The sequence below is a fragment of the Symphalangus syndactylus genome, chromosome 7 (assembly GCF_028878055.3).
Source record: "Symphalangus syndactylus isolate Jambi chromosome 7, NHGRI_mSymSyn1-v2.1_pri, whole genome shotgun sequence".
Classification (NCBI taxonomy): domain Eukaryota; kingdom Metazoa; phylum Chordata; class Mammalia; order Primates; family Hylobatidae; genus Symphalangus; species Symphalangus syndactylus.
This window is the reverse complement of record NC_072429.2, coordinates 35,734,461-35,760,813: the sequence shown is the minus strand read 5'-3', so window position 1 is coordinate 35,760,813 and position 26,353 is coordinate 35,734,461. Positions and strand designations below refer to the sequence as shown.

The following is a 26,353-nucleotide window of genomic DNA, read 5'->3' as shown; positions in this document are numbered from 1 at the left end:
CCTGGTAAGTTTTAACTATGACTTTCATTTCAAAATGGGGAGGCTGAAGCCCCAGAGAGCTTGCGATGGACTTGCCCAATATCACCCAGCGAGTCGGAACACAGTTTCTTGACCTCAACCCTCTTTCTTCATGTTCTTGTATCTGTCAGTAGGACCTTGAGGTCCATCCAGGCAACCTCCACCCATGACTCCAAATAAAACTTACACTGGATGGAGGCTTCTGGACTGGTGCTGGCTTGTCACTGGGGCACGCAGGGGCTGTGGGAGGTGCTGTGACGTTTGAGTCCTTTCCTGAAGAATCAAGAAAGCACAGATGAAGGGGAGAAGCCCAGGTACCACCCTCTCAAGGAAAGCCCTTGACAAAAGGGTTCTCAGACAAGACTCCCCACTCCAGTGTGCGAGAATGGGAGGTGGTCTCATCAGGGCCAGGTAGTCTGAGAAAATGGCCTGCCCTGGAGTGACGGGGCAGAGCCCGAGCAGAGAGACCATGCTCCCTGGGCTTACTGGGAAAATCCCAAGTTGGCTGCTGCTCCTTGCTGCCCTGAACAGGCCTCAGTGATAAAGACAATGATTTACAATTTAAAAAGTCTTTATGTATCTATTATACCAGCCATTCTCATAAAAGCCCCATATCCCCATTTTAAAGGTCAGGACACTGAGGCTTGGGAAGGTCATCAACTTGCCCACAGCCACATAGCCAGCAACTGCAAACTCAGGACTGAGACTTGGCCCTCCCTCCCTGACTTCCTGCGGTTCTTGCTGCAGGGAGCTCCTTGAAGGTAGCTTCATTTCTCACTCTGGGAGTGGACCTGGCACCAATCAGGAACTCAGGAACATTGCTGAATAGACAAGCAGAGGCTGGAAATGCCCACTTACTGCAGCACAGTGGACTCTGAGACCATCACTTTCCTCCATTTGTCCATTCAGCAAATGCAACCACCAGCCAATAGAAGGCTGTCACATTGGCCTGGGCCAGACACCATACAGTAGAGCCGCAGCAGGAGGCATCTGAGTCCAGCTGGGGTGAGGGTCATTTCCATCCTGGTCCCAGACCTTACCCTGGGCTTGGAGACATGTCAGAGTAATGCACACTCTGTATGCATGGTAATGCCTCTACCATACACGGGACTTCAACCCCGAGTCACAGTCACCCTTTCCTTTAATGGGCAGCACACGTAACCTTACATCTGAAATACGCTGCAGCAGGCTAACAGGCAAGTCCAGCTTCTTCCCTGGGCCTCAGCTTCCCTAATTGTAAAATGGAAGCGCAGGGCACGACCAGGGAGCTTCCAACTCATATGCCAGCTCCAAGTGACAGGGAGTAGCTGCTTGGAGCACAATGCCTGGCACACAGTAGCTGCTCATTAAATATTTGTTCACTAAATATGCTCATAAAGACCCCAAGGCCACAGGACTGCAATGCAGTCAACTGTTGTGATCTATTACTCATGTCTGCTGGGGCCTCAGGAGTGCTGAGTCATTGGCTATTTTTAACAAGATTGTTTTGAAGTCACTTCCAAATCTGACCTTCTGGGGGATGTGGCAGCCAAAACATGAATGGAAGCGTAGCCTGTGACCTAAGGATAAACGAGAGGATGTAGGTTTTGGCCTAAGAAGGGAGTTCACTGTGAAGAATTTGGGCAGTTTGGGGTACAGGGAGAGTCAGAGGTACCCAGACTCCTCTTATACCTGTGAGCTCAGCGAGGGGGTCGAAGGAGCCCAAGGAGAGAGAAGGTGGTGGGAGCAGCTCGTTGTCCTTCACTAGCTCCTCGGCCTTCTGCCGGAGCCTGGTCGCTTCCATCTGGGACTCTTCCAAAAGCTCCCCTAGAGTTATTGGGGAAGAGGAAGCAAAAGCATTTACTCAGCTCAGTGTGCTGCTTCTCCCCATCCCAGGCCCCTAACCCTGCTGCTGCCTGGCTTCCGAGGCTCCAGGCCCTGGACTTCACTCCCACCGTTGCTCTGTGGGCCAAGTGGGACAAACGCCACGCTGGTCCACCACAAGAAACAGGCTAGAGCAAGGAACAGGGCCCAGCAATCGGGGGACACAGGAGTGGAAGGAATCTATGAGAAACTCCTCAGACCCCCCGCCCCCAGCATTCTCTTTCTGCCCCACTCCCTTCACACCCAGCCAGGGGACTCCACAGAAAGCCAGGGACTCCCCACCCTATGGGCTACCCACAGCCTGAGCCACCAGGGCAAAGGGCTGCCTGCAGGGCGGAGACCTTGGATAATTCCAACCAGCCCTCTAGGCCTCCACTTTCCTTCTCCTACAAGCGGAGATCGGGAAACTTCACTCCTCCCTCCCCAGTCGGCCATCCCAAGCAAGGATCTGCCAAGCAAGGAGAAAGCATTTTAAAAATCAGGGAGCTATGCTCCCCTCTAAAACCTGAGACTACAGAAGGGCGCGGCAAGGCAAAGGAAGAGTTTCAGGGGTGTGGAAGAAAGAGAGCCCCCTCTGGATGGGGAAATCAATGAAAGCCTTGCCTGGAGGAGAAGGGGGCACAGCAACTGGGTGCTGATGCACAGGGACTGTCGGTCATGCGGAGGGAGGTGGGGTCGTTCTAAAGTGGGGACGGCTTGAGCAAGAGCCAGAAGAGAACTGAGGGACCTCCCACCTCCTTGGCTTCAAGCCAAGCTCTGCTCCCTGCTCCAACACCTGGGAACGCATGCCCCAGTTGCCCTGGTGATGCCGACTCTCCCCATCTCTCATGCCCCAGAAAGAGGAGGCCACATTCTAGTTCCATGGCCACTAACTGGGCCTTCCAGCCCCTTCTCCCTTAGCCCATACCTGCCTCTTGGACCTGAGTCCTGTCATCCTGGTTTCAGGGTGCTGAGGAATCAGGGTTGGGAATACTGTCACCATGCTACATGGTGCACAGAGACAGCTGTGAGGCAGGAGCCAGCGCTGGGCCAGGAGGGACAGGGGATGACTCGGGCAGAGGCATATGCCAGCTTCATTCTCCACTGCTAGTAGATGGACTGGCATCACAGTCTGCAGGGAGGGGCGCTCGCAGGGAGGGGACAGGGTCTGCTTTACCTAACATCTTTATCCCTTGCATTTTTTCCTTCAGCCGGGAATTCTCCTTCACTAGGCGCTCAAAAGCTGCGGATGCCTCTCCTGAGGGCACGCTGCCCCCAGGGTCGTAGATCCGGTACGGTCCTCTCCCTTCCATGAGGGTAGCTCAGCCCCTGCCGTGGTGCCCACCTGGCTGTAAGGACAACAGCAGCATATCAGCAGGCTGGCCAGGCCATGGGGGCATCCTTTGCAGAGAAGCTCTAGTCTGTCAATGCCCCAGAAGGCAGTCCCCCACTTTAAGCTGGTCTGACCATATTATAGTAAAGCAGGACAGTCACCTCCTTTTATCTGGACACTGCCTCTATTAATACAACCTTAGAATGGCATTAGTTTCTCTTAGCAGCCTCAATGCACTGTTGGCTTGTTTAGAACAGGAGTCCAAATAAACAGTAGGGTATAATATGGGATACAAGAAAGAACCCGGACTTGGAAAAAAAAAATCTGAGTTCATGTCCTGTCTGTGAGGTCCAGGAGAACAGGAATCCCATATGTTTTACCCATCATTGCATCCTCAGAGCCTACCACAGTATTAGCTATGAATTTTGCCCAATAAACACTTACTCAATTAATGGCCTAGCCATTAAGTTACCATGGGATTGTGGGCAGTCCCTTCCCCTCTCTGAGGGAGGGAAATGAAAGTCTTAAGTTAATTCAGTAATCTTAAAGTGAAATGCTTGTACCCTAAGGGATAAGCAAGTCAACCCAGTCTAAAGTTCCATTTATATGTGTATCATCTTCTTTAAAAAAGGAAAAGAAAAAAACACCCTGACTAATATTTAATACACTGTCACCCTCCTCCGTGAGTCTCATATCATGTATGGTCTGTCCCTTGCAGTTCTAAGGAACAGAAGAATTTTTCATCAAACCACTGTCTTCTATTTGAGCACCAAGGTTTTTTTTTAGTAATCTGTTCAGTTTCATCTGCTTTATGTCACTGAAACCAGTTGGAAAGGTGACTTTAGAATCCTAACTCTGTGACTTAGTAGAGAAGCTCTCTGTCCATTCACTCATCCATTCAATAATTACTTATTGAGCATCGACTCCGTGCAAGGCACCAGTCTGGGTGCTGAGGAATTATCAGCAAACAAAACAGACAAAAATCCTTCATGGAGTTTATAGTCTAGGGGTGAAAGCAGAGGAGGGTGGTGGGGAACACAGCATTTCAGGTGATCAAAAAGTCTATGGACAAAAATTTAGCAGGGAAGGGTGAGGCAAGGAATTTCATTTTAAATAGAGCTGGCACAAAAGGCCCCAAGGATAAGGAGCTATTTTAGCCAAGACCTGAAAGAGGTGAGGCAACTAGCCATGAAGATATCTGAAGGAAGAACATTCTTGGCAGAGAGAACAGTAAGGGCAGAGGCCCTAAGGCTGAAACACCGAGCCAGCCTCCAGCCCTCCAAATAGCTCTCCAGCATGAAAGGGCCCCCAAGGCCTTCACTGGGGACCTCAGAAGGGTTTGGGGGCTCGGCACCTTCCTCCCAAGGTCACCACCCCCGAGACAAAAACTGTTTCATCAGGAATCCTCAAAGACCCTCCCAGGTCCACACACCATGCTCTGTGGGTCCTTGGCGCTGCCAGGTGACTACGACCACACCACCCTGCTCCCAGAATGTAAATGAAAGATCAGAGTGAGAAAGGATTAACAGCAACACCACCATGCTTGAATCACCTCCTTGCCAGGCACTGCATTAAATGCTTCAGATATACAATCTTGGTGGAGCTGCACAGTAACTCTAACATGCATACTAATCTCATCTGCATTTTACAAGGGAGAAACTGAGGCTCAGGGAGGTTAAGTAACTCAGCCACGATGATCTGGCCAGCAATAAGAGCCAAGATGCAAAGTCAGCCCTGCCTGCTGTGACTCTAACCCCCACCATACTCACACAGCCAGGACACAGAGCCAGAGGGGCAGACAGGGAGTTCAAATCTATTTGTAGGGCAGCACCATGCTATCAGATCACCTCTGGACAGTTTCCCTTGCCCTGCAGCATGAAAACCAATAAGGACTTTTCCAAGAGCGTCCATAGGATGGAATGGGCCAGAAAGAAAAACAAAGTTCTGATGAGCAGGACCCCCCCTCCCAAAGACTGACAGATACAAGATGAATACACCGTGTGGGAGGCACCCACACCCTGCTGAGCCCGAGAGGCAAAGGACAGCTACCCACATGCCCATCACAAGTCATCACCCGGCTTAGGGGTGACTTGTTTTTAACCTGAAAGGTCAATGTTCTACAGCATAGCACAAAGCGCAGATGTTTCCACTAAGAAACAGTGTGGGGGCAGCACTTAGCACTGGAACTGGCACATAGTAAAGTACTCAAAAATGTTGGCAGATGTTGGGGGTCCTTCCCCTCTGCTTGCCTCTGTCCTCACGAGCCTTGCCACCTGGTACAGCATGTGTCTGACTGGTGCGGGCATTGCCCATCTGGCTGGGAACTTCCTGAGGCAGGAGTGTACTCTGCACATCTTTGTATTCCTGTCGGGAGCACAGGAGGGTGGGCCTTCCTTGAGAGCTGCTTGGAGTTCAAGAACAGTGAAACAGAGGGCTAGAAGGGGCCTGGAGACACCTTGCATGACAAAGGCAGCAGTGTCCTGGTTCCTGTCCACCACTATGCATGCACCCTAAATGGAACTCACAGTCAACACCACACGAAGGCATGGGGAATTTCTTACTCAATGTCTGCCTTGTCCCGTAGATTAGAGGCTGCATGAGGACAGGGAGAAAGTCCATCCTGTGTGCCAGAGTATCTTCAGAGTGGCCCAGAGTAGGGCGTCGGTAAACCTTGAATTCAGGGAAGTCAGACTGAAGGGAACGAGCCCTTGATCCTGACCCCACCTCCTGCAAGGCCATGTCCAACATCCCAGAGAGAGCCTAACCCTGACCCACTGACCAGACACACTTGGACGCCCAGACACTTCTAGAATTGGGGCTGGGCCAGCCATGCTCCCTCAGAGAGGCCCAGATGTAAGGCGAAGGGACAAAGCAGAATGCAGGATGTGGGATCTGAAACCCACCCCACGTCCTCCAAAACACGCAACACTCAGTTTCTCTTGGCGCTGGGGAGTCAACAGGGAAAGGGGTTCATGGGAAGCAAAAAGGGGGCAGACAGAGCTATGTTCCCCTACTTTAGCCTCAGGGGGCAGAGCTTGGGGAGAAAGAAAGGCAGTGGGCAGAGGAAACGCAGGAGAAATATCCTATTGTGGGAAAACCCTCTCTAGAGATCAGAGGAGCTGCCCCTGGAGGGCCTGGACTTCTGGAGGAAACAAAGACAAAGAGAAAAAGAGGGAATTTCCAAGTCCTGCTGACCTCATGCCCAGATGGTCAGCGGCAGTCCCTGGATGACCACTGGGCAGACGGGAACTCTCCCTCTGATCAGTGAGGTTTTTATAACTTCTCCTAGAGAGAGGACTCATTCTCAGGATGACAGAGCTGGAGGGGACTCTCCAAGGGCAATGAAGCGAATCCTGCATTATCAGGTGGGAGAGAGATGTGCCCAGAAACACTCAATGGATGAGGGGCTGCATTCGAACATGACGATGGCATGCACTCCCCTCTGCTTCTGCTGTCCACAAGCCACGAGGATGTTTTCAAAGGGGAAAAGGAAGCACTGACCACTCCCCTCCATGTGGCAGTATCTGGAGTTCAGAGCCCAGGAGTCCTTGGGCATGAGCTCATCTGATTCTCACTCACGGTACAGGCAATGCAGCAAGGCAAGGCCCTGAGCAGGGAAGGCCAAGGTCACATAAGGAGTCAGGATGGAGCTGGGACCAGAAGATCCCTGCTCTCCCTCCAGGCTGCCCACAGCCCATCCTCCATTTCCCTTCCTGCCCAGCAATCCCATGGCACACCACAGGCCCCTACCACACCTTCTCGGAGTCTCTTTCCACTTGGCCTGGTTCTACAAACTACAAATCAGCAGGTGCTCCACCAGCAGTGGGACTCCAGCCCCCCTTGCCCAAACCAGAAACAGCTGGTGGTATAGAAGCAGCCAGCGCAGACTTTCTTCCAAAACAAGGCCTCAGCCAGCGGGGCCTCCACAGCCTGCCCCAGAGGGGCCCTGGGGCTGCCCGCCGGAACCAGAAAGCCCCAGTTTGGGGGCAGAAAGGGGCCCAGACAGACGGCAGGTCAGGCAACGACCACAGAGCATGAAGTTGGAAGTGATGCTGCTGAAACCGAAGGAGCCACCCACTAGCAGGCAGGCACTTGTGGGTGGCAGGGAGGCAGCAGTCCCCAGGGCTCAACTCTCAGCCTTACCCCAGAAGGAGAGGGGTGTGACAAAGACTACATTCAGAATTAAATTTACATTCCAGCTTTTGCACTGAAATGCTTTGGTCTGTCAGATTATCTTGCCATTAGCCATGTTCTGGTGGCTGGGTAAGGGGGTGGTCCCAGATCCCCAAATGATATTCACTTGCATAGCCACTAACATTTGCAAAATGCTTCATAGTGTCCCAAGCATTGTTTCTCCATCTGATTATCACAATAGTCCCGGGAAGAAGGCAGGGCTGATACCTGCCTGATGGACAAGGAAACTGAAGTCCAGCTTGGGGACTTAATCAGCCCAATTTAATGCCTCTGGTCACTGGCTGCATCCTGGGGCCAGCTATCCCTGCAACCCTGGAGCAGGTGATGCCCTCCCTGGCCCAGAGGGAAAAGTATAAGCAAATCTCTGGTACAGGGAGGTGAAGGTCATGGAGGCCAACATCTACCTCCCCAGCAGAGGCAAGGGCTGCCAGGGATGCTGGCAGGTGGGCTCGCAGAGAGGGTATAGGGAAGGGGTCTCCAGGAAAGACGGCACACAACAGAACGTCAGAGAGGTCTATCCTAGTGTCTACTCTGCTGTGTATGGAACCATGGGCTCATTCCCTCACATGCAAGGGGAGGAGCATGGGCCACACGGAAACTGGGTGATGGCTAAAGCTGGCCTCAGGATCAAGAAGACCCAAGCCTCAGGAGCTAGCAGCAAGCTGAGGAAAGAGAGGGAGCCAGCACCATGGAAACATCGCTGCCTTGGAGGCAGGAAGAAAGGTCCAGACAGTGAAAGTGCTCAAGGCCAACCTTGCAAACACAAGGTCTGAGAGGGGGCCTCACCTGCACTAGCCTCAGCTCTGTCCACCCTGTGGACTGAGACCCTGGACCAGCCACTCACCTTTCCTGAGCCTCAGGTGCCTCATCTGTAAAGCAGGAGTAATAACAGAACCTACCTGATAGAAGATCAAAGAAATTAAATGAAATAATATGTGTATAGTTGGAAAGGAATTCTCACTTTCTACTTTATGCAATACTTCCTGATTATCTGATTTAATAAGAAACACATCTTTGTTTTATAATAAGATTTCCAAAATAATAAGAGTATACAGTAACTAGCTCAGCATTTGGCATACAGCAGGTGCTTAATAAAAGGCTGAGGCAACCCCACAACTGTGCCTAGCTGATCTAAGGGCCAAGGCTTTCCCCATGTGTTCCCTCCTTTAATGGGATTTTAGGCTGTTCCGTCAGCTCAGTAAGCTCGGTTCTGGCCTCCACTTATTCTCTAGTGACCTGCAAACCACCATTCAACTGTGGTTAAGCAGGGTGCCTGGGCACACCATAGCTAGTGAAGATGTAGCTATAAGAAGCCCTTGAACCACGATGCCACACTCACCAATGACTGGGAATCTGAGCCTCTTTTCCTCTGTTGTAAAGGGCAATATCCTGCAATTCCACCCAAGGATGAAAAGAAGTGAGATGCCATGATATCACATTGCACACATAAACAAAAAACTGTCCACATATTTGTGTTATGATGACCTCCAGTCCTCCCCAACCAATTTCCAGGCTGGGGAAACTACAGCCTCAGGTCCATCCATCAAAGGCCGGGTTGGATTTTTCAGGCAGTGATACTACTCTGTTCAATACTGTAATGGTGGACACCCGCCATTCCACATTTGTCCAAACCCATAGAACATACACCACCAAGAGGGAACCCTGATGTAAACCATGGACTCCGGGTGACAGTGGTGTCAATGTAGATTCATCAGCTGTAACAAATCTACCGCTCTGGTGGAGGATGCTGATAATGGGGGAAGCTATGCCTGTTGGGGGTGGGGGGGGGAGTGCAGTATATGTAAGATCTCTGTACCTTCTTCTCAATTTTGCTGTGAACCTAAAACTGCTCTATAAAAAATAAGGTCTTTAATTTAAAAGAGAAAAGGACCAGGCTGGGCTCTCCCGATGGCTGTCAGGTTCACACATGAGTGAGGACACAGCACGTACTTGAGACAGTGTGTATTCAAGGACCCCACCCTGGCATCCTCACCAATAAGGAGCCCAGACTTAACTCCTCCATCCTTGCAATCAACTGAGCAACAATGAGGCTGCAGGCATAGAGTCTCATATGATAACAGCTGGGGCGCCAGAACTGTAGGATCTAGTCAAGGTACACTAGGGTGAACATCTTAACCCTCACTAGGCCTCAGTCACCTAAAAAGAGGGAGCTGCAAAAATAGTAATAACATGGGGGGTTGCACTGGATAATCTTTAAGGCCCCTTCTAGTTCTAACATTTCAGAATCTGAAATTTGTTAGCACTATTTTCTTTAACCCTCTAACCTTAAGAAGGCTCCAATCCCCAGCTCCAATCCCTTCTAAGGCCCAGGTGGATTTCCCTAACCCATCAGTCCTCCCATAAGAGCTTTCATGGGTGCTATCCCCTCCCCGAGTGCAGTCGGAGACCCTCAGCTGACATCCGCAGCCCTGTGCCAGGTCCTCCCCTCCTGCCTAACTTGTACCAGGCTCCGGCCAAGCCTGATCTGAGTTCCTCAACATGGCACACATCTTCCCATGTCCTTCATCCTCCCCTCCCGAGTCACCCACAAAGGAGGCCCCACCGTCTCCACTCAGCCTCCAAGGCCCAGGTTACACACCACCTGCTGAACACCTGAGACAGAATTCACACTGCAAAAGAGGACTGGAGAGCACCTAACTAAGCCGGAGAGAGGGTGACAGTTCGTTAGGCGCTACCCTATGCCAGGTGCTGGGCCGCATCATGACGCACATGACCTCATTTTCTTCTTGCCACACAGAGATGGAAATTATTATCCACACTTTCCAGCAAGGAAACCAGTCGACGCAGCTACATGGATGAGGAAGCAGACTCAGAGAAGTTAAGTCATTTGCCTGAGAATACACAGCTGGTTAGTGGTAGAACAAATGATGCAGCCTCAATCTGTCAGATTCCAACACCGGTGCCCTTTCCACTGCTCTGCGCTGCCTGGAGAGGCGGCAGGCTGAAGCTCAGAGGTAGGAAACCAGACCTGCTTTCCAGTTCTCCAGAACATGCCCCAAGTTCCTAGTCCCTGTCTTTATACGTCTCTAGCTTTCTATGCAACCAGGTGGCAATCTGCCCCACTTCACCTGCAGTCAACAGGGTTTAGAATCTCAGGCTGGAAGGGAGCTCAGAGGACATTCCATCCTGTGCTTACCCAGTCCTCTGAGGAGCCCAGGACTCCAGCTGGCCAAATTTAGCAATCCAGATCTCAGCAACCTCCCCCCCAAAACAATTCCTGGGGCAGCCAGCACTGGCTATAGTTAGGTTGCTCCCAGTTCTGTTTCCACTGGCCCTTCTCTCCCCTTTGTGGTCCCCTGGAATAAGGAACAAGATGCCCATCTTCAGCATGACAGCCCTGAGGACATCTGGAACCTCCAGCCTTCTCTATACTGTTCCACACAGGGATGGCCTCCTCTCCAGTCCCCCACCATCCCTCTACCCCACACTATCTCCAGCTGGTTCTAGCACTGGACCCAACATTCCAGGCATGGTTTGCCTGACCAAATGCAGACTGACTTTCACCTCCACCCTTTTAGGTCGTATATTCCTATTGAGGGAGCCTGGGTATACATTTGCTTTTCTTACAGCTGAGTCACCCACTGAAGAATGTCCTTTCTCAATGACAACAACCTGCATGTATGCCTAACTGGTGAGAACAAAGTTCTCATGTAGAAAAGTGTGCTTGAGGGCTGGGTGCGGTGGCTCATGCCTGTAATCTCAGCACTTTGGGAGGCTGAGGTGGGCGAATCACCTGAGGTCAGGAGTTCGAGATCAGCCTGGCCAACACGGCGAAACCCAGTCTCTACTAAAAATACAAAAATTAGCCAGGTGTGGTGGCGGGCGCCTGTAGTCCCAGCTAATGGGAAGCCTGAGGTAGGAGAATCCCTTGAACTTGGGAGGTGGAGATTGCAGTGAGCTGAGATCACGTCATGGCATTCCAGCCTGGGAGACAGAGTGGGACTCCATCTCAAAAAAAAAAAAAAAAAAAACAAACAAAAAAAAACAGGTGTGTCTGAGAAGGTGCGAGTTACCTAAGGGAGCAGAAGTAACTGATTGATTCAGTAATCCCCTATCCAGGAATCTAGAGATCTTTGCATCAGTACACAGAAGCTGGACAAAACTGTGCACTGCCACATGCTTTGTAATAGACATTTTTGCTATTCTTGAATGTCCATCAAGAAGGGACTGGTTAAACAAACTACCATTCATTTGATGGAATACTATACAGCCATCAAAAAGAATGGGGTAGATTGCTTGGCAATGATACAGAAAGATGCCCATAAAATACAACGCAAAGTGCAGGTTTATATGTGTAACAGGATGCTATTTTTTTCAAAAACACATAACCGTGTGTGTGTGTGTGTGTGTGTGTGTGTGTATGGAATCTTAAATGTGCATGGAAAAAGGCCTGGAAGCCCAGTGCTTTGGGAGGCGAAGGTGGGAGGATTGCTTGAGGCCAGGGGTTCAAGACCAGCCTGGGCAAAAAGCAAGAACAGATTCTCTATTAAAAAAAACTTTTTTACATTAGCGGACCATGGTGGCACATGCCTGGAGTCCCAGCTACTCGGAAAGTTGAGGTGGGAGGATCACTTGAGCCCAGGAGTTCAGGCTACAGTGAGCTATGATCATGCCACTGAACTCCAGCCTGAGTGACAGACCAGTACTCTGTCTCTTAAAAAAAACAAAAAAAACATGAAAAGAAGAAAAGAAAGAAGTCTCAAAGGATACATACCAGACTGCTACTAGTAGACTGCTCTACAGAAGGACCTGGGTAAGGAACTAAAACCAAAGGAAACTTTTATTTTACCCATGCTATTTTAACTCTTTACATGGGAAATCTAGTCCTGTTCTTATACAATTATAAAATTAATTTTTAAATACAGTAGGGACAGAGGAAGGGGAAAGGAAGGAGAGAGAAGACAACTGTCATTTTTTTACTTTATATCTTTTGTACTGCTTGAGTTTGGGGGGTTTTTCCCCAATAATCATGTGTTATTTGGTAATTTTTTTAAAGGGAAATTTTAAAATATTTTTCTAAAAAATTTAAGTGAGCTGGGTGCAGTGGTGCATGCCTGTAGTCCCAGCTACTCCAGAGACAGAGGCAGGAGGATAGCTTGAAACCTGAGTTTATCTAACCCTGTAACTCCCCTGCCTCCAAGAGGTAAGATGCCAATTTTGGGGAATTCCTCTTATACAAAATATGGTGGAAAGAGGGTTTCACAGATTAAAATCCTGGCTATGATCCCTTCTCAAATGACCCTGGGCAGGCCTCACTTTCCTTGTTTCTCCCTACAGAAATGTTGTGAGGACCAAGTAGGAACCATAGAGTTCTCTGTAAACCTTAAAATGCTACTCAGACAGGAGCAATAATGGCTGTCAAGAAGCTAGGAAGGAAAAGGCTGGACAGGGGCTGAGGTACTCAGATAAAAGCCAAAGATGCCTTGTGTTAACAACAAAAAGCTGAAAGCTACCTAAAATGAAGAGGAAAATGAATAAATACATTGTGGCAATTTCCTATCAGGAAATACTATACAGCAGTGAAAAAAGAATGAGCCACAGCTGGAGATACGAACATGAATGAATCTGGGTCTCACTCTGTTGCCCAGGCTGGAGTGCAGTGGCACGATCTCAGTTCACTGCAACTTCCACCTCCCAGCCCAAGTCATCCTCCCACCTTAGCCTCTCAAGTAGCTGGAACTACAGGCATGCGCCACCACACCCAGCTAATTTTTGTATTGTTTGCAGAGATGGGTTTTCGCCATGTTGCCTAAGCTGGTCTCAAACTCCTGGGCTCAAGAGATCCACCTGCCTGCTCTGCCTCCCAAAGTGCCAGTAAGGCATGAGTCACCACGCTCAGCCTAAATAACATTTTTAAACATAAAAAAATACTATATATTATTTAGTGATGCACACATTAAAAAAAAAAACTTTAAAGAAATCCAAGAAAAAAACCCCACTAAATTCAGAACATTTGTTTCTTGTTGGTGGCTGATGAAGGAGAAATTTCAAGTGATTGGAAATGTGTTATTTCTTAAACCAGATGAGTGACCATGCAGGTGCCTGCATGTTACCCTCTATATCTGAGAGACTCCTTCAATTTTTCTTTTTTTCTTTTTACTGTATTTTTTGCTTTTTTTCTGCTTCAACTTTTTAGATTCAGGGGGTACATCTGCAGGTTTGCTACCTGGGTATACTGCGTGATTTGGGTAGGGGTGATCCCATCACCTGGGTACTGAGCATAGTTCCCAACAGGTTTTCAACCCTGCCTCCCTCCCTCCCCACTCTAGTAGTCCCCAGTGTCTACTGTTGCCATCTTTATGTCCGTGAGTACCTGATATTTAGCTCCACTTGTAAGTGAGAAAATGCAGCATTTGGTTTTCTGTTCCTGTGTTAATGTGCTTAGGACCATATTTTCTAAAAGTCTATGTTGCCAGTTTCCTGGGGACCAGATCAGGCAGGAGTTGCACCTGCAGAGACAGAAGTGGGGTGGAGAGGGACCAGGGCTCCTAAGTCTGCTGCTGAAGCTGACTATAGCGAAGGCAAAGGACAAGCAGCCTGAACGCCAACAGAGAGCCTGGCCAGTGCTCTGCCGAGTGGGTGGAGACCGAGCCAAACGCCCTTGACTCATAGGGCAGTCCCATACCTGCCCTGGCCTCTCAGTGTGACTCCTGGGTGACACAACTCCCACAGCACCCACACACCTACACCCACTTACCCCCGAGACACACACCCCTGCCTGGGCTGCCGGTTTGTCCACTGTGTAGGTGCTCAAGGATGCAGAGCTCCTGCCTCTCAAGGAACAGCCTCAGGGTGAGGTCCCTGGGAGAGAAGAGTTCAGCTCTGCCCAGAGCAGCTCTCAGACAAAGAGCCAGCTGCTGCTCGCCAGTCATCCGTTCCAATCTGAAGAGTGACTGTCCTGGGCCAGTCATGGGAAAATCATCAAGAACTTCCCGCAATGGTCATGGTGGCTGCCAAGGTCTATCTCTGGGGGTTGGGACCCAGCTGCCCTGTGCCTTCCTGCAGCAACTCTCTGGAGGATGCCCGGATACCTTCCCTACAGACGGCCAGGGATAGGAGGGGCAGGCACTGCGGGCATGTGGGGTCATAGCAGCAAGAATCTAGGAGGGCAGGCACAGCAAGGCCTGGCCCAGTGGGAAACCAGGAGCTGCCAGAGCCAAAGAGAGGGTGACCCAATCATTGGTTGTTACAGAGTTTTTAAGACTTGGAAGAGAATGCCCTGAGATGTCAGACAGTGAAACGTTTTCATTCTGCAGCTGGGAAACCAAAGCCAGCAAGGGCGAACAGACGTGCCCACAGCCACATGGGACAGCAGTGGCACAGAAGAAATGCACACCCCGTCCTCTGGTGGCCACTGTGCACTCTCTTACCACACCATGCTACTGCTCAACCTCTCCCCCTCCCTCACAGCGGTCAAGTAAGCAATGAGGGAAAATGATGGAGGTGAGAAAGGAAGAACCTGGGCCAATGTGGGCCCACAAAAGAAAGAAGTCTGGAATAACACTGGAAGGGGCTGCCTACGAGGTGGAGAGCACCCTGATCCTAGGGGTCGGGGTCACGCAGAGGGGCACTGGGGCTGCTGAGGGAATGCGAGCCAGGTGTCTTCAAAGCCCCACCCACATCTGAGTTTCTGCCACTCCAAACAGCAACAGATGTCTGAGACAAAGCAAAGGACAACTCATCCAGAGGGGACACAGCATGGTCCACAAGTGGCAGACAGTTGAAGGCAAGTGTCTTATTCTGCTTTCTGCTACTATTCTGTTGAATATCACAGACTGGGTAATTTATAAAGAACAAGTTTATTTGGCTCATGGTTCTGGATGATGAGAAATCCAAGTGCATGACACCACCATCTGGCAAGGGTCATGCCAAGGTGGAAGACAGAAGGAGAAAATGAGTGATTGAAATAGAGAGTGTATTAGCCAAACCGGCCCCTTTTATAACTAACCTCCCATCCCCCCACCCCGTGATAGTGACATTAATCTATTTATGATGGCAGAGCTGATAATCCATTCACGAAGCAGAGGGATTATGTTTCCAACATATGAACTTTTGGGGGACACATTCAAACCTTAGCAGTAAGTTATCCAGAGCACAGAAAATCAAACCAGTCTCATCATCTCCTACTGGAATCCTGTCAATAGCCTCATGATTAGCATCATTAACGATAATAGCAGCGACCACGTACCGAGTGCTTACCACACTGGTGGCCCGTGCTGAGTGCTTGCCACACACTGTCCCATTAATTCCCACCATTCTAGGAGGTAGCATTGACGCCATACAGAGCTGACAGGTGAGGATGCAGAGGCCCAGAGTGACAGATGTGGCACCTACCCAGGTCTGCCAAGCACTGAATCATGTGCTCTTCACCAGGGGTGCTCAAGGAGCAGCCCGGACCAGCGGCACTGGCACCACCACCATCCACTGGATCAGATGCTCTGGAGTTGCAGCCCAGCAATCTGTGTTTAACAACCACCCTCTACCTCCATCCCCAGGATTCTGATGCATGCTCACATTTGTGAACCAACTGCTCTGACCATTTCCCAATGCTGCTAAGGAGAAAAATCAACATTTCTATGTGTGGTATCAAAATCTTTTAGGGTCTTTCCCAGGCCAACTGGTCAATTCTCCCAACCGAGGAGAGGCTGATTCCAGTTATTCTCACTAGTCTACTAAGTTCCAGAAAAGACCCAGGTTCCACTCTGCACTTCGTCATTTTTTTAGGGTCTGACCTTGAAGTCACTTCCCTCCAGAAGACCCCCCCAACGATCTGGTGCCCCCAAACTACTCTGCACTCGTTATACCTATGCCAATCTGACTCATTTGGCACTTACTGGCACACAATGCCTTTCAGGTCGCACTCATAGCACATCTCCCCATTTGACCAAAAGTTCCTGGAAGGCAAAGCCAGCTCCTTACGCACCTGTGCATCAAGAACACTGCACGGCACTGGGTACAGGAGCCATCAGGAAATGATGCTTGGGAGAGTGCTTGGAGAGCACTCTGGTTCTCCTCCTGCCTTCTCATCTCTAGGCCTTAATTTCCTCATTCGTGAAATGTGCCATTATTCTACTCATTCACTGAACAAACTCAGAAGAGCCATCCACCAGGCACTCTTCTCCCGCTACAGAAATACACTCGAGAGGACTAAGGAGGTCCCTGCTCACCCCCTTCTATTCTAGGAAAAGAGAAATACAGTAAACAAATAAACACTAAAAAAAACAATTTGCCAGACACTAAGTTCTATACATATGCTTTCTCATTCGCAAATAAATGAGATTCTTTCATAGCATGACACATGGATGAGAAAAATAAAATAGTAATGTGACAGAAAGTGAAAAAAGAGGCTGCTTTGCATAAAAAGATCAGGGAAGGCCCCTCTGAGGAGCTGACATTTGAGCTGAGACTTGATCGATAAGGAAAAACCAGCCATGAGAAAAGCTGGGGAAAGATGTTCTAGGCAGAGGGAACAGCATGTATGAAAGCCTAAGGATGAGAACAAGTTTGGCTTGCTGGAGGGGGAAAAGCAGGCCAGCATGGTGTGGCCAAATCACAGCGGGTGCAGGAGTAAAACAGTAACCAGTGGGTTGGAGAGAGAGGCAGGCAAACAACCTCCTACAACGCTGCCTCTCTCAAATCAGGTCGGCCTGACCCGACCAGGACATCCGGGCCCCAAGTCACAGGCAGCACTGGGGGTAAGGGTATGACTCAGACCCCACAGCTTCCTGGGGCCCCGAAAAACCTGGTGGGGGTATCCAGGGGCAGGCATCAACCTTCAGCATGAGTGCCATGCCATACCCATGGAACACCCAAGGCTGGGAGACAAACATGGTTACATAAGCGTGTAGAACATTGCACACTCCCAGCAGCAGCTTCCAGAGGGGCATGATCACGTGCTTCCATGAAGTGCCAGTCCCTGATCACATTATTTTCCCGGGACACAGCCAGGACAGCGGCCTTGGTCAGGGGAAAGGGAACAGGGTCCAGGATTCAAGGGTTGCTAGTCTTGGGAAAGCCTTAACCTTCTCTAGGCCTCAGTTTCCTCATCTGAAAATTAAGAGTTGTTAGAAAGATTAAGTGAGGCCGGGCGCGGCAGCTCACAACTGTGATCCTAGCACTTTGGGAGGCTGAGGCGAGCGGATAACTTGAGGTCAGGAGTTTGAAACCAGCCTGACCAACATGGTGAAACCCTGTCTCTACTCAAAATACAAAAAATTAGCCGGGCATGGTGACGAGTGCCTGTAATCCCAGCTACTCGGGAGGCTAAGGTAGGAGAATCGCTTGAACCTGGGAGGCAAGTTGCAGTGAGCCGAGATCGTGCCACTGCACTCCAGCCTGGGTAACAGAGTGAGACTGTCTCAAAAAAAAAAAAAAAAAAAAAAAAAAAAAAAAAAAGATTAAATGAGATACGGAATGTAAGCACTGTGCCTGGCACATAGTAAGCTATTAGCATTAGCATTATCAGTTTTTTCACTGCCTCAGTTTCTTTTGTTGCAAAACAGAGACCACCACGGGGACGCTGAGTTTGTACTAATATTCTACCCTCCTAACACAATTCTACCCCCTTTGTCAAGCATTTTTTTAAAACATTCTGAGTCCTCTTTTCTGACCTCTCATCAGATGCCGAATTCCCCTCTATCACACCCCATTGTTTGGAAAATGAGTAAGTGCTGATTAAATCCCATTTTGACGGTACTGTGAGAAAAAAATGATGCATTAGGAATCTACACATTTCCCTGCACTGTCATTCTGCAAGGGGGTGGGGAAGGACGTTGCTAATTCTTCTGCATCATCCACAAAAGTCCCTCCCTCCCCCTACCAAAACACAATCTCTCACCCAGTCGCACAAAATTCCCATCTGCTCCTGTACGCACAATGAATGTACAATCCACACGTGCACACAAATGTCCTACAGTGGAAAGCTCAGCCTTCAAACTCCATCCCCAGAAGCACTCCTGGAAACTCATCTATCCTGCACATGCACACAAATGTCTCCAACAATGTGCATCCAAAATATGTTCAACAGAAATAGTATAGTAGGAACTCTGGAGCCAAATGCCTGAGTTCAAATCTGACTTTGCAACTCACAGCTGTGTGACCTCAAGCTCCAAGTACCTCGGTTTCCTTAAGTATAAAATGGAGATAATAACAATATTGATGTTTAGGATGGAAGTGACAATTAAATGAGTCTAATACACGTAGAGCGTTAAGATCAGCACTTGGAAAGCGCCCAATAAGAATTATTATTTTCCTCCTCGTGACATATGTACACTGCTTCCACAACTTTATACGAAACTCCTGACGCCGCGTAGACAACTCGTCTCCACAGGACAGACACCCAAAGGGCCGCAGCGCCGCCCGCACCCGGAGGGTCTGCGCTCTGTACAACCGCCCCACGCCGTTCCCAGGCGTGCTGCCCCGCGCAGTGCGCACGCGCGCCCCCCACCAGGCCCAGCGCCAAGCAGGGAGTCCCGGCGCAGCCCGGCCTGGCCGCTGGCGGAGACGCCCCGGGACCTCGCGCGCCGGGCCTGGGTGCACAAGCCACCTTCCCCAGCTCGCGCCCCTGCGCCACCGAGGCTCTGGACGATCTGGGCCCGGCCTCCCTTCCTCCCCTCCATCCCCGCTCCGGCCCGGCCGGCTTACCCGAGGACGGGGAGCTTGGGGACACAGCGCCCCGCTTGCTGCGTCCAGCCCCGAATCCAGGGACGGGGCAGCGGCCCGGGCCAGGCTCCGGCCCCCCGTAGCACTCCTCGGGCTCCTGGGCGGGGGCAGGGCACCCGGGCCGAGGACGAGGAAGTGCCGGGGGCCTGGCCGGGCCGCCCCACCCCTGGGAAAGTCCCCGGAGACTGGCAGACCACTCGCCCAATCGCGCCGCGCGCTCCGGGCGGGCCCGCGGCCGCCAGGGGTGGGACTGAGCGAGGTAAACACCGGCTGCCCGCGGTTCCGGGGGCCCGCGGTGTCTCTCGTCCCCTCGGCGGCCTTCCCGTCTAGGAGCGACCTCTCTGGCGCCACCGTCCCGGGCCCGCGCGGCCCCTTGCCGCACTCCCATCGCCAGAAGCCCCTGGCGGAGGCCTGGGGCCACCTTGAAAGCCGGAATTTCAGAGCGGAGGCGAGCCACAGAGACCACCCAGCCCCTTCCTTGTGCTGAGGGGAACACAGGCCAGAGCAGGGAGGAGACCTGCCAAAAGGCACGTAAGCATTTGGCACTAAGCCAGAGCTGGAGCTCAGGGCCCCAGAGTTCCGTCCAGGGCGCTCCAGGACTCTTCTTAACGAAGCTATAGAAATTCCGAGCTGAAAGGACCTATAAAGACTCTTACCGCAGTTGCTCCAGGCATTGTAAAGGATTCCCAGACATCGTAAATGCTTTGCTCCAGACATTGTAGATGCTTTGCGTACATTATTTTCTTTGCACAATCACACTAGGGAGGTGGGTTTTACTACCTTTTCTTAAAATAAATAATATTTGAGTCACAAAAAGGTTAGATGACCTTAATAAGGGGCTGAATCCAGATTCAAACCCAGGTGGGCAAATCCAGAGGCCGCCTTCCACCCTACCTACTTATATGTGGGCTAGATAATCGCAACAGACTGGGATTTCCTAGACCGGTAAGGAACATAAACTTGCTTTAAGGGTAGGAAAGCTTTTTAAAAGCTTATCCTTTTATTTTTAAAAAGAAAGCTAAATTTTAATTCCAAAAAGTGGAAGGTCTAACCTTGGAATAAAGAACAGCTCTTTAAATATAGCTTTATGAAAAACCTATTGCAAAAGACCCATTTCACTGGTACTGTTGAAAACTTAGTCATTGACAGGCCCTCATCCTCAAAAAGAATTAGGGGAAAGGACTTGGGGAACTGTTTAATACACACCCTCATTTTACAGAAGAGAGACCCATCAATCAACTGTGACTTCGCGATAATACACACACAGACACTTGCCCAAATTATATACCTAATCTGGGGATTCTCCTTTAAGGCTTTGTAACCTCCTAGGGTTCCTTCAGTTACTTACTTCAACGGTGTTATCAGATCTTCAAAACGATATTCATTCTAGTTTAATTATGAAAAGAATTACACTTACGCCTTGATTCAGAAGGGAGGGAGGGAGGAAGCGATGCAAACTCCAAAGCACCACTGAGTCTCACCACTGGGGGATCCTACAGAGAAACTGGTAATCCTGGCCCTGGTTGTTTACATAGCAGCTCCCAGGCATCATCTCCACCCATCAGGTCCGCACCTGCCAGTTTTCTCCTGCTCTTTGCCTGTACTTCCCAATTCTCTTCCTGCAATGCTCTCTTCCTATTCCCAACCCACATCTTCTCCACCCCCACCCTCTACGCACTGAAAACTAAAATTTACCTAAAAATGGCTGGTCTCTAATTACTTGCATTTTGTTTCCACACTATTTCAGCTGTTTTTGTAGCATGTCTGGCATTAGCTGGGCAGACAGTTTCATTTCTCAAAGTGTCCGCTGGGAATTCTCAAGCTTGACATAAAAATAGCATTCAGTCATCTTTTTGTCCTATTTCCTAGTTCTGGATCCTTTTTCTTTACAGTTCCAATTTGTGAGAAAACTCATCTATTTATAAAGTCGTGACTGCCTCCACCTCTTCCACTCTTTGAAGTCTTGGTTTGTCTTCAGGGCATTCCACCCTGTTAAAAGCCGTGGAGCCCATAGATAACAAACCCCTATTTGACAGATAGGTAAATTGAGTCCTCTGTCTAGAAAAGGACTTGCTCTAGGCCACACACATTGAGTGACACAACCAGGATTGGAATCCAGGGCCTTGGCTCCCAGTCCTGTGTGCTTGGTCCACTGTACCAAGTTGTCTTCACAGTGACATGATTTTTCTCACTGTCTTGCAGAAACTTACCACTGTCATAAACACAGGCTATGAATTGAACTAATGGGATTCCAATCCCTGCTCAGCCACTTACTACCTGGGTGGCCCCTCTAAGCCTCAGGCTTCTGTCTGGAAAATGGGGGATAATATACCTATGCCTCATGTGATCGTGAGGATAAATTGGATAATGTAAATAAAGCCCAAAGCTCAGCACACAGTAGGCATTTAAGAAATGATAGTGGTGTCTAGATGTGGGCTGAATGCATTGGGTAGAGCTTTGCTGTTAAACTCAGCAATGCAACCTCACCAGGCTCCATCCCACCATATACAACCTCTGTGAGACCCTAGCCTCCAGGAGCATGGCAGGAATGGGAGACAGGCCACCTAGCCTGGCACTTCCTGCTACCCTGTGGTCTGGAAGGGGATTTCCAAGTCAAGAAGCTGGGCCTGACGCTGGGAGCTGAGTGACTCAGGCAGGTGCAACCTCTTGTTCTTCCAGAGTAATGACAAGCACTCTCACAAAGCCACACCCAGAAGGAGAATCAAACTGCCTTTGTTTTGTTTTATTTGGTTTTGTTTTAAAGCACACAACTTCTCTATCTCCTTTCTGCTACTCCCTCCTCCACCACCTCTACTGAGGTAGCTACAGAGTCAGACCCAAATACACATTTGAAGGAAATAAAAAACATGAAAAATCCATCTATAACCAACTTAACTCTAGACCAAGTGCCAGAAGAGGGGTGGAGGCTGCATAATAAAAGCATTAAAAGGTAACATGTATGGAGTATTTGCTGTGTGCTAGCTCTGCGCTTTTATTCATAATTTGTCTCCCAACCAGCTTATGAGGTCGGTACCATTATCATCCACATTTCACAGATGAAACTGAAGCTTTGAGGTATTAGATTACTTGCCCAAGGTCTTACAGTGCAGCAAGTAACCGGAGCTTGAAGATCCAGGCTCTTAAACGCTTAACGCTCTTAAGCATCATGCTCCAAAGTCCTGCTAGCTAGCAAGACATAGAACTCAGAATGCCAGGCTTGAAGGGTCTTTAGAAATGATCAGCCCAGGCAGGCCATGCAGTGGCTCACTCCCGTAATCCCAACACTCTGGGAGGCTGAGGCGGGCGGATCACCAGAGGTCAGGAGTTCAAGAACAGCCTGGCCAACATGGTGAAACCCCGTCTCTACTAAAAATACAGAAATTAGCCAGTTGTGGTGGTGTGCGCCTGTAATCCCAGCTACTCGGGGGGCTGAGGCAGGAGAATCACTTGAACCGAGGAGGCAGAGGTTGCAATCAGCAAGATCGTGCCATTGCACTCCAGCCTGGGGACAAGAGCAAGACTTCATCTCAAAAAAAAAAAAGAAAGAAATGATCAACCCAGTCTTTTCATTGTAGGGCTGGAGCCACACCAAGGGCCAGAGAGGGGCAGGGACTTGCGGGAGGTCTTACACTGAGTTTGTGATTCATACATAGGACAGAACCCAAGTATCCTTCTCCCAGCACAGTGCTATTTCCACATACCCATTGATAGGAAATGGAGCGTCTAAATCAAACAAGCACATGCCTCATTCCATTAGGAGAATGAGTGAATCAGGGCCTTGGCTAGGGGAGAATGGAACTCGGGAGCAGCTAATGAACTAGGAAAAGAGCAGCCCTGGGTCCCTTCCTCAGATCCATAGCCTGAGGCAATCTCAGGAGTGTAAAACCCTCCAGTGGATTCTAGGTACTTTTTGGTGCTGGGTGTGTGTATATGTTAGAGAGAGAGTTTGGTGATAGTTAAATGAGATAATGCACATCAAGCACATGATATTGACTAAAATTGTTCTAGGCAATTCTGGCAGTTTTTGGTAAAAAGTAAATAAATGAGCAGGGTCCGTGGTCCCAGCTTCTCTCCTCAGCCTAAGAAGACATTTTTAATTTTCTCTATCCAGCTCCCAAATACCTGCATGAGGAGGTAGTTGTATCTTCAGAAGTTTTCACATTCATTCAGCACCTTAAGGTGAATGAAACCATTTCATACCCACAACTTGCCCATTTCCCAAGAGACTGTCATGCAGAGGATAAGGTGTGGGCTCTGGCTTCTGGGCTTAAATCACAGCCCTGCCACTTACAACTCTGTGCCTTGGTTTCTTTATCAATGACATGAAGGCTATAACTGTATAACTGTGCCCAATTCACAGGGTGGTGACAATCAAATGCCACAAGACTTGGCCTCAGTGAAAGGTAGCGATGATCATTATGATCATCAATCCTATGAGGCAGCAGGGATTGCTTCTCTCCTTTTCCCAGGAAGACCCCAAGGCCTGGAGCTGGGGAGCAGCTTGCCCTTGACATCAGACTGTCTTTTGAGGAGCTAGGCCTACAAGGCATTGCTGTTGACTTTTCTCCAGGTTCTTTCCCCTTTTCCCCCTTCTCTATCCCAACTATTTTCCCTGTGTCCTTGGGCTGGCCTGTTACACTTCAGTTGCTAGGGCACACTGGAGGAGAGGAAAGGGCAAAGTGACACTGGGGGAAATTCCCAGCCTCGTCACATACGTGGCCTAGCCAGGCCCCTCCCACAGTTCCTAGGAGCCCTGGGTCTCCCCAGTCCAGCATCTCTCCCCCTGGCCTCTCCGTCTCCAGGTCAGGGTGTCAAGCTGGATCTCGGCTTGCATCCAGGGTTGCCCCTTGTCATCCTTCTGGAAGTGGGAACAGGTCAGCCAGGCCCAGCCCGGCCTCGCCTCTCAGGAAGTTAGACCCACAAAACCAGAGCATTTCCTAATCCCGGGAAGCCCTAACAGGGCCCTGAGAGCAATCCTCTTTCAGTCCCACCCACCTTCCTCCCTGTCCTCTCCCACACCCTCTTCTTCTATGGCCCCTCCCCATTATCCCTTCATTCCTCTGAAGCCTAGAAGCCACCGTCAGACTTGGCCTCTGTTCCTTGCCTCTTCTAGCCAGGGACTTCCCTGGGCTGTGAAAAGATGCCTGGGGAGGGGATGAAGACGGCCGTTTGGATGAGCTGGCCTTTCTTCATCATTCCTGGTTGCAGAGTTTCCTCATTCTTACGGTAACATTTATGGACCACTGAGGATATAGGAGTGGACCAATCAGACCCGCTTCCTGCTCTCTCAGAGCTCACAGACTCTCAGGAGCCATATGGGGCTATTTAAATAAGTAGAATTAAACTAAAATTAAGTAGAATTTTAGTCCAGATTTTCTAAGTGATCAAAGAGGAAGCTGCGTCAGCTGCGTCTGCCTGCCCTTGGCCCACTCCCTGTGCCCTGGGCTCTTTGTTACAGGTTCCACCACAAAAGAGTCCAGCGGCCGTAGAAGCAGAGCAGGCAGGAGAGAAGCAAGATATCCTTTTGCTGCAGTCTTAAGGAGGGTCCCAGCCTCCACTATGTTCCCCTGGAGGCAGCGCCGATTCTTGGTCTCTTCCTATCTAGCTGTAGACTTCTAAAGTGCCCAACACACACCTGTACACTCTCCATCAAAAATTCACTGTACACACAGATATACACACACAAATACACAGAGTCACCAACTTACACCCACACAGACCGACACATACACACTTCAGGGATCTAACACAACACAGGCACACGTTCTCACACACACAAACACCCACATCCATATTCACACTTGCATACCTCCCTTTTCTTGAGGGAAGAAGACAAAAATAGGCTTTTCTTTTCCCTTTGGAAAAGCTAGTAACAACTAGAGAGAAAAAGACTGGCCAAGAAGGCAAGGCCAGAAGAAGAGGGGCAGGAAGAAGAAATGAGATGGGGGAGAGAAGACATTGGAGAAGGAGGCTGGGTGAGGAGCAGGGGCTGGGAGCCCAAGACCTGGGTGGGAAGAGCAAGCTGGGCTGGGAGCAGCAGACCCTGGCTGGCAGGACATGGGAGGCCAGGTGGCTCTTGGCACAGAGCTGGGGGTGCCTGCTTGCCCCAGCACCCTTGTGCGGTGAGTCCTTTCCCCTGTTCTGGCCCACCGGCCCCCATCTAGTCACTCACCTGGGGAAGGGCAGGAGAATACGAGGGTGTGTGCACGAGGGGCGGCTGTCCCTATGAAGGCTCCTCGGCTCACTGTGCTTCTGCAGGAAGGAGGGCTGGGCTGAGCTGACTTTTAGGCAGGAGGGGAATTCCCCGAGATGGAGGAGCCGCCACCAGGCAGCCCCGCAAGGCCCAGCTGAGGCCCCATCCTGCCCGCTGGCAGAGCAGAGGGCCCTTATTTGTCAGCCTCCACCTGTCACTTCCCAGACTGGCTGTCCCGTGCTGTGAATTCCAGGGAGTTGGGGTTGGGGGGCGGATCTGGGGAGAAGAGTTGGAAGCCTGATGCTTCCCCAGCTGGGCTGGGAAAAGGCACCCGAGAATGGGCTGGGGCAACCTGGCCCGGCCTCCCTAGATTCTCCTGAAGACCTCCATTTCCTCCTTCGCCTAAGGTGGGGGATTCCAGTGCTCAGGGCCCTGAGGAAGCTGCCAGATGCCCAGCCCACATCCTCCCACCCCGTTCCTATCCCACGTGTTTCCATTTACTCTCTGAGGCTTCTCCATCCATAGTGAAGGAGGGGCCCGCTCCTTCCTTGGTGCATGCCGAGTCACATTTTGATGTCAAGTAAGGCCTTAGAAACTGCAGCCCAAGGAATTCTGCACTGACCAGCTGGAGATCCTGAACAAGTCACCTCCTCATTCTGAGCCCCAGTGATCCCCTGCTTAATGAGGCCTGCTTTGCCTGACTCCTGCCATTTAATGGTAATTACGGTAAAAATGGGCCAGCACAGTGGCTCACGCCTGTTAATCTCGGCACTATGTGAGGCCTGAGGCAGGCTTGAGCCCAGGAGTTCAAGACCAGCCTGTGCAACACGGGTTTTTACTGTCTCTACAAAAAATACAAAAATTAGCTGGGCGTGGTGGCACTTGCCTGTAGTCCCAGCTACTCGGGAGGTTGTCGTGGGAGAATTGCTTGAGCCCAGGAGGTTGAGGCTGCAGTGAACCATGATGACGCCACTGCACTCCAGCCTGGGCAACAGAGTGAGACCCTGTCTCAAAAATAATAATAAATTTAGAAATAAAAATAATAGTTTGTAGACATCCTTTGTAAACTACTGACTGCTTTACAAACATAA

At 50.2% G+C, this 26,353-nt stretch overlaps 1 protein-coding gene across 10 annotated transcripts in view; it reads right to left on the bottom strand.

The window, feature by feature from the left end:
- The window catches only part of TNIP1 (TNFAIP3 interacting protein 1), a 57,514-nt gene extending 31,828 nt beyond the window's left edge, over positions 1-25,686 (bottom strand). For 3 of the 10 annotated variants that reach the window (XM_063642679.1, XM_055285594.2, XM_055285596.2), the window contains exons 1-4: positions 25,242-25,686; positions 3,038-3,209; positions 1,690-1,824; positions 206-291 (exon numbers count right to left, since the gene is read on the bottom strand). In XM_063642679.1, coding sequence (XP_063498749.1) covers positions 206-291; positions 1,690-1,824; positions 3,038-3,173 — 357 coding nt within the window. In that variant the 5' untranslated portion in view covers positions 3,174-3,209; positions 25,242-25,686. Of the gene's footprint in view, positions 1-205; positions 292-1,689; positions 1,825-3,037; positions 3,210-19,051 lie in introns of all 10 variants that reach the window. The other 7 variants (XM_055285593.2, XM_063642678.1, XM_055285597.2 and 4 more) reach the window with 6 other exon arrangements.
- Positions 25,687-26,353: the final 667 nt, after the last annotated feature.